Source organism: Zootoca vivipara, chromosome 2, assembly GCF_965207765.1.
Source record: "Zootoca vivipara chromosome 2, rZooViv2.hap1.1, whole genome shotgun sequence".
Classification (NCBI taxonomy): domain Eukaryota; kingdom Metazoa; phylum Chordata; class Lepidosauria; order Squamata; family Lacertidae; genus Zootoca; species Zootoca vivipara.
The window spans coordinates 117,468,800-117,482,069 of NC_142584.1; the positions used below are offsets into that span (position 1 = coordinate 117,468,800).

General features: G+C 44.2%; 1 protein-coding gene across 1 annotated transcript; it reads right to left on the bottom strand.

The window, feature by feature from the left end:
* Positions 1–4,121: 4,121 nt before the first annotated feature.
* On the bottom strand, positions 4,122–11,320 carry LOC118080163 (vomeronasal type-2 receptor 26-like). Its single transcript, XM_035105090.3, has 5 exons — positions 11,159–11,320; positions 7,127–7,939; positions 6,446–6,673; positions 5,733–5,859; positions 4,122–5,020 (listed from the first exon to the last, which is right to left on the bottom strand). Exons 1-5 carry the CDS (start codon positions 11,303–11,305, stop codon positions 4,122–4,124), a joined length of 2,214 nt encoding a protein of 737 aa, XP_034960981.3. The 5' UTR covers positions 11,306–11,320.
* Positions 11,321–13,270: the final 1,950 nt, after the last annotated feature.

Here is a 13,270-nt window from a genome sequence, read left to right on the forward strand (position 1 = left end):
TATGGCACCTGATTCCCAAAATATGTTTTTGGTTTTTGCAAATGATAGCCAGCATGGTAGCAATAAAGCGAGGACAAATGAGTTTGGAATGTAGGTCTTTGAAAGTTTTTGTTTTGGAAATCAGAACACAAAATAATCATTTGAATCATATTCCATCCTTTCCACTGTTCATTTTTCTCTTGCTAAACCTTATTTATGAATTGTTTTCTGAAGACACTGCAATATTTTGCCTAATAAGAAATATCACAATATCACAATTGAATAATAATGAATCTGTTTATTAAGAAAATGAAAAAAATTCTTAGATAATATTACCAATAAATTACTTATGCAATGTTTTTCAACATGAAAAGAAGCATTCAGTTGGTATCTCTATTTCCTGCTGTGCATATAAAGAGAGTCACATTGAATACTGGTGCTATGGGTATTCTTCATATGGTACAAGCTGCAAAACATTTTTAAAGTAGTTGACACACAATAGGCATGAGTCATGCCCAGAATATACTGGATAATTTCAAAATATGCAAATATTTGCACCTTTCAAATCAATTTGTCTAGTCCTTATTTTGCTTATGCCGGATTATTTGGAAACAATCCAAAGAAGGAGGGTCACTTGGTCTATTGTCCATCCTCCCATCACATGCCACAAGCCTGACCATTCGAATGTAAATCAGGGAAATGGATAACACTTGGGCCTCTTTTACAACCAGAGGCAATTAACACATTCTCTACAGACAGCTGTATGGGGGGAGTAGAGAAGGCACTGGCTGGTGTTTAAAGGGCCAGTCTGCATTGCTTTCTCCCAACATGCATTGCTACAGAACCAAGGAACCAAAATTGTCTATTCTATAGGTCCTATTCTATAATTCCCATATCGTTTATCACGACTACCATCTTCTCCTCTAGGTGACCCCACTGTTTCCTTGGTCTTCCTTTTGCTACGGACATACCCATAAAAGCCCTTTTTGTTGCTTTAAACCTCTCCAGCAAGCCTGAGTTCATTCTGTGCTTTAGCTTTTCTGACTTTGTTTCTACACGTGCTGGCTATTTGTTTGAATTCCTCCCTGGCGGTTTCCCCCTTTTTCCATTTTTTTGTACATATCCCTTTTAAATCTTAACTCGGTTAAAAGTTCTTTAGATAGCCACCCTGGCTTCTTTAGGCATAGTAGGCATTCATTGGAGGCATTCATTGCAGACCCAGGTGGCGCTGTGGGTTAAACCACAGTGTCTAGGACTTGCTGATCAGAAGGTCGGCGGTTCGAATCCCTGCAACGGGGTGAGATCCTGTTGTTCGGTCCCAGCTCCTGCCCACCTAGCAGTTCGAAAGCACATCAAAGTGCAAGTAGATAAATAGGGACCGCTCCGGCGGGAAGGTAAACAGTGTTTCCGTGCACTGCTCTGGTTCGCCAGAAGCGGCTTAGTCATGCTGGCCACATGACCCGGAAGCTGTCTGCGGACAAATGCTGGCTCCCTTGGCCTATAGAGCGAGATGGGAGCCACAACCCCAGAGTCGGACACGACTGGACCTGATGATCAGGGGCCCCTTTACCTTTTAGGCATTCATTTAATTGGTGTACTGTGAGGTAGGTCTGCTATATTTAATTGGACAACTCTGGGCAATCCCCCCCCAAAAAAGCTTAACAACTCCGGGCAATGCAGGTTCACCATCATGGTGAGCACGGTTTGCAGTGGGGGCTTAGCAAACCACTCCTGAGTTCCAAAGGTGGGGGCATGAGTGGTCACTGAGGAAGAGGTCCCTGGCTGTTGTTGGGCAAATTTGTATGTTGCAATTTGTTGGGTCAGCCCCCTGGGTATGAAAGCCAAGGAGAAAGGTTTCTCTTTCTCTTTGGCTGCGTTTTTGGATTCCCCCCCCCTCCGCTGTTTTTAGGCCCCTGTGTTGACACTGCTGTGCCTCTCATGGGGTCGCCTGTATTCAGGGGCCTGGTAGGAATTTTTCCATTTGCCTGATTGGCTGGTGCCATCTGGTTTTTGCCTACTACATAGCAAATAGTCACAACTTGTAAGGTTGGCAGTTAGGCATTGGTTATTGGTTGTATTTGGGGTGTGTTGACTGTGTTCGCCCCATGAGTTAATGCCTGAGTTAGAGGAAATGCCGGTCAGGAATACAGGGACTCTATGCATGTCCATAACCCCGGTCGGGGGCCAGCAACACACATGAGCCTGAGGGGAGAGGGAAGAGCCAATTGGACCCAACTCCCTGTCTCTCCCTGTAGGGTTTCCTCTTGTTGACAAGGCGAGTTATTTCTGTCTTAGGTGACAGTTGGAGAACCAATACCTACGCAACCACTCACTTGTTTGATATTTGTATTTCAATAAAAGTTGTGGCCAAATTCATGCCAAAAACCATTCAACAAAAATTCTGTCTATGGTGTGAGTTATTGAGGGGTGGTTTTGGGGACCTCCACATGCAATCTCCCCCCATTTCCTCAATTTGGAGTCCAAAAAAATAGGGGGCGTGTTACACAGGCGCGTGTTATACATGGAAAAATACAGTACCTCTGCTGCTATTTCTGCTGCTAATGCCCCATGGAGTCAGTGGGATGCTGAAAGCAAAATGTCCATTAAATATGAAAAAGGATCATGATCCACTGAATTATTACAGGCCAGGAGACCACCTCATTAGTGGGGTCATATATCAAGGAGGTGTTGTTATTTACAAACTCAACTTTTCCCAGTGCCCAATAAACAATGGTATGCGGTAAGTGACTGTACATTACTCACCCTACATTCACAATCACTGCTATTATCTAAAGAAAGCACCTAATTTCTGGCCATCCCTAAAAATCCTTTCTCCCTCCTTTGCCCATCTCTTGACTTTGAAATAAGTTTTGGGAATAGGAACTCATCATCTGAGTGCCCACTGACGTCTTGGTAGCCATGTTGGTCTGACACAGTCTAAATAAATAAATAAATAAATAAATACAAACAAACACTAGCACCTTAGAGACCAACTAAGTTTGTTCTTGGTATAAGCTATTGTGTGTCATACAATCATAGAGTTGGAAAAGACCACAAGGGCCATCCAGTCCAACCCCCTGCCAAGCAGGAAACACCATCCAAGCATTCCTGACATACGGCCGTCAAGCCTCTGCTTAAAGACCTCCAAAGAAGGAGACTCCACCACACTCCTTGGTAGCAAATTCCACTGCCAAACAGCTCTTACTGTCAGGAAGTTCTTCCTAATGTTTAGGTGGAATCTTCTTTCTTGTAGTTTGAATCCATTGCTCCATGTCCGCTTCTCTGGAGCAGCAGAAAACAACTTTTCTGCCTCCTTTATATGGAATCCTCATATATTTGAACATGGCTATCATATCACCCCTTAACCTTCTCTTCTCTTCTCCAGGCTAAACATACGCAGCTCCCTAAGCCGTTCCTCATAAGGCATCGTTTCCAGGCCTTTGACCATTTTGGTTGCCCTCCTCTGGACACATTCCAGCTTGTCAGTATCCTTCTTGAACTGTGGTGCCCAGAACTGGACACAGTACTCCAGGTGAGGTCTGACCAGAGCAGAATACAGTGGTACTATTACTTCCCTGGATCTAGATGCTATACTCCTATTGATGCAGCCCAGAATTGCATTGGCTTTTTTAGCTGCTGCATCACACTGCTGACTCATGTCAAGTTTGTGGTCTACTGCTTTAAAAATGTTTTGCACCTTGTACCATATAAAGAACACCCATGGCAACAATATTCAAGGTGATCCTCTTGATATGCACAGCAGGAAATAAAGAGAACCAATGGAATGTGTTTCTTTTTATTTTGAAAAATGATGCACAAGCAATTTATTTCTAATAATATCAAAAAAAATTTTTATTTTCTTAATGAACAGCATTCATTATTATTAAATGGGGGCAAGGATTTCTTATTAGGCAAAATATACAAACAGTCTTCAGAAAAGAATTCATAAAGAAGGTTTAGCAGGAGAAAAATGAACAGTGGAAAGGATGGAATATGATTCAAATGATTATTTTGAGTTCTGATTTCCAAAACAAAAGCTTTCAAAGACCTACATTCCAAACTCATTTGTCCTCGCTTTATTGCTACCATGCAGGCTATCATTTGCAAAAACCAAAAACATATTTTGGGAATCAGGTGCCATATTAAGTCTTTGTAGTCAGGTGCTCCTTTGTATTCAAACTAGGCCTGAGTACAATAATGTAGCACTTGGGAAGGAAGATGCAGCCCAGGAGCCCAGCACTGGAGGCCAACATAGAGAAGATCTGCACAGCCACCATGTACTTCCCCTTGGTGCTCAGGTAGGTGGGCACAAAGGACACCCAAACACTGCAGAAGACCAGCATGCTGAAGGTGATCAGCTTGGCTTCATTGAAGGACCCAGGCAGCTTCCTGGCTAGGAAAGCCACCGTGAAGCAGATGGCAGCCAAGAAGCCCATGTAGCCAAGGACTGTGTAAAACATGACAACAGATCCTTCATTGCATTGCAGGATGATCTCTCCAGCCTGGGAGTGCATGTCAGAGGCTGTGTATGGAGGAGAGCTACCCAGCCAGATGACACAGATGAGAATTTGGATACCGGAACAGGAAATGACAATGGAATTAGCCAGACTCTTTCCCAGCCATCTCCTCACCCGGTTTCCTGGCTTAGTGGCCAGGAAGGCCAGCACAACGGTAATAGTTTTTGCCAACAAAGAAGAGACAGCAACTGAGAAGATGATCCCAAAGGCTGTCTGCCTGAGAAGGCAGGTCACTTTCCTTGGCCGGCCTATAAACAGAAAGGAGGACAAAAAGGAAAGGAGGAGGGAGACAAGGAGGATGTAGGAAAGGTCCCTGTTGTTGGCTTTGACAATGGGAGTGTCAATATATTTAATGAATATTCCTAAAACAAGGCCTGTGATTAAGGACAAAAACAGGGCAGTGGAAGCCAAGAGGGTCCCCAGATATTCATCATAGGACAGGAAGGTGATAATTTTGGGGATGCATTGATCTCTGTCTTTGTTAGGGTGTTGATCTTCTGGACATTTGGTGCAGTGGTCTGCATCTGGAAAAAGAAGAGCATCTGCATGAACACATTCATGTACACTAGGGGGGGGGGAAGCAAGTCAATTTTGCATCCAGCCACCCCTACAAATGGAAACAGGGATAGGACCTGTTTCTGCTAATCTACACAGAGAGTTGGTCCTTTCCGTGAATTCATGAATTTAGCACGAATGACGGCGGGAATTAGGAGGGTCCCAAAAAAAGCAGGTCAATTTTGAATCCAGCACACCCCCCCCAAAAAAATTGGAAACAGGGATGAGACTTGCTATTTCTGATAATGTAGGTCCCTAGGGTAGATACCCCCTTATTCACCTCCCAAGGAAGAGCTTGGAGTGATCTAGAAGCTCCAAGTTATTAATTGTAGCTATATCTGATCTTACCCCAACACCAGGTGTTCTCATATGGGTGTAATTTACATTAAAAAAATTCCTTGGGGAAGCATGGATTGGAACTCCGGTCTTCCCAGTACAAACCAAACACCCTAGCTACTTTGCCACACTGACTGGTTCAAGGGAGCCTACCAGATGCTGCAACACTGCCTAATTCTTACATACTCAAGGCTGTCTCAGTAGTACCTGGAAAGCTTTATTAAGATTATGTACATTACTATTGAACCTTTATTAAATTCAACCAGAAGATTATACTTAAATATTCATCAACAAATGGCATGTTTTATTGTACTTTTCGCTACACATTCCTCTGAAGTCTCCTACCTTCCTGAGTGGAGATCATCCCTTCTGCACATGGAGCACATGCATGGCAGCAAATGGGTTTCCCTTCCTGAACCTTCTTGGCATATCCAGGGCGACAGCTTTTGGTACACCTGGCATAAGGAAGGGTCTGACCAAAAAGAGAGAAAGCATCAATGAAAATAATTTCTCCGCCAGTGTACAGTCTCAGTTTATGTGGAATGGACAAGGCTTTGGTGTTTGATGCTTTTTTATTTTTGATAACATTTAATTAATTTTCAAAATAATAATAATTCACATTTAACAATTTCAAACATAAATCTTAATTGACTTCCCCCCACTGCCCCTCCACCTTCCCTGGAAGCTCTGTGAAGCCATATCTGACAGATCTGTGGTCCATCCGCCATGCCACGGGAACCCGTAAGTGGTGCTTGATTTATTTATTTTTTGACCCATGGGACAAATTCCTTGGGACACAGTTGGGGCAGAAAGAGATAATCAAGAAGAGAGAATTACATGGACACTGTATTGGCCTTGGGTTTAGGAGATGGAGCTGCCTGCCATGATTACAAAGGTCTAGTAAACACAGTACAAATCTGCAATCATTGTAATCATTTAAAAATATCAAAAATCGAGAAAAACAAAGAAGCTGAAACAGAAAGGTATTTGGAGCAGCTGTGTCAGAGCTTAACGCATCTCTAAAAAGGAAAACAATGCAATGAATGGGTTTTCCAAACCTGGTTGAACAGCCTGGGCCATTCAAGAGCATCTTGGTCAATGGTGAATTTTGTGCCTGAGGATCCCTGTCTGCTTTTGCTCCCAAATTTCACTGCGCCAAAAGATTTGTTGGGAAATGGCACCCAGTTCACAATGTCAGATTCGACTGTCAACTGCCCATTCTCATCCAAATACACTCCTTCCATGGAATTATTGTAAAACTGGGAATCACCTAGGAAAGGGTGAAGCTAGAACAGGAAAGAAAGCATGTACATTCAGAAAAGAAGAAAACCATCTGGATAACTTGGCCTAATCTCTGAAGGAATTTGTACAGACTGACACTTTGTGAGTGTGTTTGGGCAATGGATCTGTGACCCAGCCTTTCTGCTTCAGCCTTTTGGGACAGATTAAAGCCATGAGCTCCATAAACTTCATTCCACTCCCTTGGAAGAATTCTGCAAGCATCAACTGGTTATTTGTCAAATTAAGGTAGCTAGTAATAGCAGGAAGCCTTGCTGAAGAATCAGGTGGTAAAGCGGAGGTAGATTGTCTTCTCAGCAGCTAAATTAGGATGTGGGTAACAGTACAGTAAATGGAGGCAAAGTAAAGCCAGTGTTGAGGAAAGCCTGATTTCACCTGAGCATGGAATTCATGGCACCAATTCCTGTTTAGCAAAGATATCTGTGAGGGAAACAGAATACCTGCCAAGATTGTATCCTTTGATATTTCATCCTCTTTTGACCCTTCGCCACCATCTGATTGGATTTGGAGGAAAGCGCAGCCCTTAAGGCCCGTGCCAGAGCAAGGACAAGGTTGTAAATACTGTAGTTGTCCAGAGACAGGGTTTTCTCAATCACTTCGTCAGTCAGGGACTCCAGAGTGTCATCTTCCTTGCACCTTTCCTTTCCTTTCACAGATAACACGTGCTGTGAATATGAACACTTAAAAGATTTCTCCCCAAACTGCATCATAGGATTGAAAAATGTTTCATAATCGTCATAGTTTGGCCTTCTTTTAATATGAGTAAAGAAAGAAAAAAAACCATGAATGTGCAGGGGAGAAAGCAGATCATAAGACAAGTTCAGGGTGAGGTCCCACAAAGCTGTTGTGATCCAGATTTTCCCCAAAATGGGCCTTATAATCATTTTAACTGTCTCTTGCAAATTATATATTGAACTATAGAAGAAGCGTATCTCTCCATAGTAGACTAATACATTGACTTTGTTCCACGTGAAAAATGTTTTTAAAGGCAACATTACTCTCGTTCTCTGTACTGGCATGCTAAGTGAGAAAGCAGCACAAATTGTGTTCCTGGTTAGCAGAGGCATCAAGGTCCTCATGAATCTATCCCCATTCTCATTGTCTGGTGCAACGAGGCCAATCCAAGTCCAGTTGAAGTGCAGGAGGAGTTGGACTATCCCCAGATACTGATGCTCTTCTTTGGGGACCATTCGGTAGACAAAAGGGAACTGAGTTTTGTCCATAAGAGCATCAGAAACAAAACCATAACTGACCTAGTAAAGAACAGAAGAGATTAGTGTTGTCACCCTCAACCAAATCCCAAATACTTTCAGGAAATGGGGACAGAGTCTTTGGAATGGGCTGATTGCATTTTTTTTACAACTTTTAAAACAGGTACCAGTATCTTGTAGCAGTATTATTTAATTGTATATAGAATCATAGAATCATAGAGTTGGAAGAGACCACAAGGGCCATCCAGTCCAACCCCCTGCCAAGCAGGAAACACCATCAAAGCATTCTTGACAGATGGCTGTCAAGCCTCTGCTTAAAGACCTCCAAAGAAGGAGACTCCACCACACTCCTTGGCAGCAAATTCCACTGTCAAACAGCTCTTACTGTCAGGAAGTTCTTCCTAATGTTTAGGTGGAACCTTGTTTCTTGTAGCTTGAATCCATTGCTCCATGTCCACTTCTCTGGAGCAGCAGAAAACAACCTTTCTCCCTCCTCTATATGACATCCTTTTCTATATTTGAACATGGCTATCATATCACCCATTAACCTTCTCTTCTCCAGGCTAAACATACCCAGCTCCCTAAGCCATTCCTCATAAGGCATCTTTTCCAGGCCTTTGACCATTTTGGTTGCCCTCTTCTGGACACGTTCCAGCTTGTCAGTATCCTTCTTGAACTGTGGTGCCCAGAACTGGACACAGTATTCCAGGTGTGGTACTATTACTTCCCTTGATCTAGATGCTATACTCCTATTGATGCAGCCCAGAATCGCATTGGCTTTTTTAGCTGTGGCACCCCACTAATCACTTCTCTCCAGGATGAAGAGGAGCCATTGATGAGCACCCTTTGGGTGTCTATCTGACATGGATGCTTTAGTTGTGATTCCTGCATTGCAGGGGGTTGGACTAGATGACCCTTGGGTTTTTTTCCAACTCTAATATTCTAACATTCTATGATTCTAAGAGTTGCCATGCCTTCTGTCCTTTGATTATAGGGAGCCATAGGGGGGCAAAGGGAGACCCTTCTCTGATAATAAAACTAAGTGATTCAGTTATTTTTCATGAAACTAATTATATTTCATGAGTCAAGGTAGCATATAAATATGTAAAAAAATAAGCAGGACCACATTAGGAATGCAAATCTCAAGTATTTCCTTTACTGTAAATAGCTCTTACTTTAACAGGTTTATCTAAGGTTTGCTTAGCCTGAGCTCACGGAGTTTGTTTTAGAGATGATGACATTCCATTGCCTTGTCATGCACTTTTTGTATTTTACCTCTTGTTTCTTTAACGTTTCCTTTTGCATATTTGTTCATTTGTATCTCATAGGGCACTAGCTTAATAATAATAATAATAATAATAATAATAATAATAATAATAATAATATATTATTTATACCCCGGCCACTCTGGGCTGCTTCCAGCAGAAATATTAGAATACACTAATTTCTTAAAGATTAAAAGCTTCCCCAAACAGGGCTGCCTTCAGATGTCCTCTAAAAGTCTGATAGTTGTTTTTCTTTTTGACATCTGGTGGGAGGGCGTTCCACAGGGCAGGCACCACCACCAAGAAGGCCCTCTGCCTGGTTCCCTGTAACTTGGCTTCTCGCAACGAGGGAACCGCCAGAAGGCCCTCGGCACTGGACCTCAGTGTCCGGGCAGAACGATGGTGGTGGAGACGCTCCTTCAGGTATACTGGACCGAGGCCATTTAGGGCTTTAAAGGTCAGCACCAACACTTTGAATTGTGCTCGGAAACGTACTGGGAGCCAATGCAGGTCTTTCAAGACTGGTGTTATGTGGTCTCGGCGGCTGCACCCAGTTACCAGTCTAGCTGCCACATTCTGAATTAATTGTAGTTTCTGGGTCACCTTCAAAGGTAGCCCCACATCGAGCGCATTTCAGTAGTCCAAGAGAGAGATAACTAAAGCATGCACCACTCTGGTGAGACAGTCCTCGGGCAGATAGGGTCACAGCCTGCGTACCAGATGGAGCTGATAGACAGCTGCACTGGACACAGAATTAACCTACACCTCCATGGACAGCTGTGAGTCCAAAATGACTCCCAGGCTGCACACCTGGTCCTTCAGGGGCACAGTTACCCCATTCAGGACCAGGGAGTCACCCACACCTGCTCGCCTCCTGTCCCCCACAAACAGTACTTCTGTCTTGTCAGGATTCAACCTCAATCTGTTAGCCGCCATCCAACCTCCAACCACCTCCAGACACTCACACAGGACCTTCACCGCCTTCACTGGGTTTGATTTGAAAGAGAGGTAGAGCTGGGTATCATCCGAATACTGATGAACACCCAGCCCAAACCCCCTGATGATCTCTCCCAGAGACTGCATGTAGATGTTAAAAAGCATGGGGGAGAGGACAGAACCCTGAGACATCCCACAAGTGAGAGCCCAGGGGTCTGAGCACTCATCCCCTACCACCACTTTCTGAACACGGCCCAGGAGGAAGGAGCGGAACCACTGTATGACAGTGCCCCCAGCTCCCAAGCCCTCTAGACCAGGGGTCCCCCGGGGCCCAGATGCGGCCCGATCGCCTTCTAAATCTGGCCCACGGACGGTCCGGGAATCAGCATGTTTTTACATGAGTAGAATGTATCATTTTATTGAAAATGCATCTCTGGATTATTTGTGGGGCATGGGAATTCGTTCATTTTTTAAAAAATTATATATAGTCTGGCCCCCCACAAGGTCTGAGGGACAGTGGACCGGCCCCTTGCTGAAAAAGTTTGCTGACCCCTGCTCTAGACAGTCCAGAAGGATGTTATGGTCGATGGTGTCAAAAGCCGCTGAGAGATCCAGCAGAACTAGGAAACAGCTCTCACCTTTGTCCCTAGCCTGCCGGAGATCATCAACCAGTGCGACCAAGGCAGTTTCAGTCCCATGATGAGGCCTGAATCCCGACTGGAAGGGATCCAAATGGCTTTCATTCTTCTGCATTAATTTTGACAATTTCCTCAAAGATCCATTGCCATAAAACACAGGGTTTTCCCTGGGAAAGGGAGAAATTGCTTGGACTCATGCCTAAAAAACAGAGGGCAAATGGAAAGCCGCTCAGACGCAGGCTTTCTAGCCATGGGATAGGAGGATATGTGGACAAACCCAGCATCTCCTAAGTCATCTTTGTTAAGAGGGGGTTGAAGGCGGACTCTCCTTCTGCCTTAGAAGCAGGAATGACATTTTCACATTTCTCCAAAGAAACTGCAAAGAATATTCAAGATTTTTCCTTCCCTCCTGACATTCATACCTGTGGGGTTTTGTAGATGCTTGACATGATTGAAATATCTTTGGATTTGTCAGAGTCCGCCCCCTCAATAACAGCCAATACTTCATTCCATGGTCCACAGTAATAGTTTGGGATGTTTGCCTGCCCAGGGCAGAGTAGGTCCACCATGGCACCGTAAGTCTTTCTGGCGTCGTAAAAGTTGTCATAGATGTCATAGCCCAGGGTGAGGTTGGGGAAAAGCCTGTGGTTCTGATTGACTTCCCGAATGGCAAACAAGAATGAAAGGATATGCCAGTATGTCAGGGGTCCCATCCTGGAAAAAAACTGTACGTCACCTTACAGGTAGGTAGCCGTGTTGGTCTGACACAGTCGAAACAAAAAATAAAAAAAATTCCTTCCAGTAGCACCTTAGAGACCAACTAAGTTTGTCATAGGTATGAGCTTTCGTATGCATGCACACTTCTTCAGATACACTGAAACAGAAGTCACCAGACCCTTGTGTATAGTCAGAGGGTGGGGAGGGGTATTACTCAGAAGGGTGGTGGGAATGGGTGATTGGCTGATAGGAGTGGTAATTTTGCCCTCACCCTTCCCCTCAGGTGGGAGGGGTTTGCGACATCGCACGAGGCATACCTGGAATGGGTGCCACCCACCTGCTCTGGTTGGCCTATGACCCGCCACCTGGCCAGGTAGGACAAAGCACGCCTGGCTGGGGTGGTGGTGGTGTTAAGGCCAAGGAAAGTAGGCTGAGCCTTCTGGTCAAGCTTCTTTGTTCACCATTGTTATTTTCTTTTTTGGTGATTACAGAACATACAGCTCCCAAGTTAAAACAGTACAGCACATCATCAGAGATCTACAACCTCTCCAAGACAATGACAGTTCTCTTTCTCAAGCTCTGGGAGGAAGACCTTTCATTGCCTACAGACAGCCACCCAATCTTAAACAACTCCTCACCCACAATAATACCACCACCAGACTTAACATGGACACTGGTACCAGAGCCTGCAATAAACCCAGATGCCAACTTTGCTGCCACATACACCCGGACAACACCATTACTGGCCCCAACAACATCCAACATACCATCTCAGGACTATTTAATTGCTCATCTTCTAACATTGTGTATGCCATCAAATGACAACAGTGCCCTTCAGCTCTCTATATTGGACAAACAGGCCAAAACCTACGCCAAAGGATGTTGTTGTTTAGTCGTTTAGTCATGTCCGACTCTTCGTGACCCCATGGACCAGAGCATGCCAGGCACTCCTGTCTTCCACTGCCTCCCGCAGTTTGGTCAGACTCATGTTGGTGGCTTCGAGAACACTGTCCAACCATCTCATCCTCTGTCGTCCCCTTCTCCTTGCGCCCTCAATCTTTCCCAACATTGGGGTCTTTCCAGGGAGTCTTCTCTTCTCATGAGGTGGCCAAAGTATTGGAGCCTCAGCTTCACAATCTGTCCTTCCAGTGAGCACTCAGAGTTGATTTCTTTCAGAATGGATAGGTTTGATCTTCTAGCAGTCCATGGGACTCTCAAGAGTTTCCTCCAGCACCATAATTCCAAAGAATCAATTCTTTGGCGATCAGCCTTCTTTATGGTCCAGCTCTCACTTCCATACATCACTACTGGGGAAACCATAGCTTTAACTATACGGACCTTTGTTGGCAAGGTAATGTCTCTGCTTTTTAAAATGCTATCTAGGTTTGTCATTGCTTTTCTCCCAAGAAAAGCAAAAGGATAAATGGACATAAATCTGACATCAGGAATCACAAGACAGAGAAACCAGTAGGAGAACACTTCAATCTCCCAGGACATTCTATACAATATCTCAAAGTAGCTGTCTTATTACAGAAAAAATTCAGAAACGGACTAAGTTGCTGAATTGCAACTCATTACCAAACTTAAAACCATGGAGAGACCTGGTCTGAACAAAGACACTGGATTCTTATCTCATTATACATGATAAAGCTATCTCTAGCCATCTCACCCCTTGCTTTTTCCTGCAAGACCAATTGCAGTTGTTAACAGTCGTCAACAGGTTTACCACTCCTATCAGCCAATCACCCATTCCCACCACCCTTCTGAGTAATACCCCTCCCCACCCTCTGACTATACATAGGGTCTGGTGACTTCTG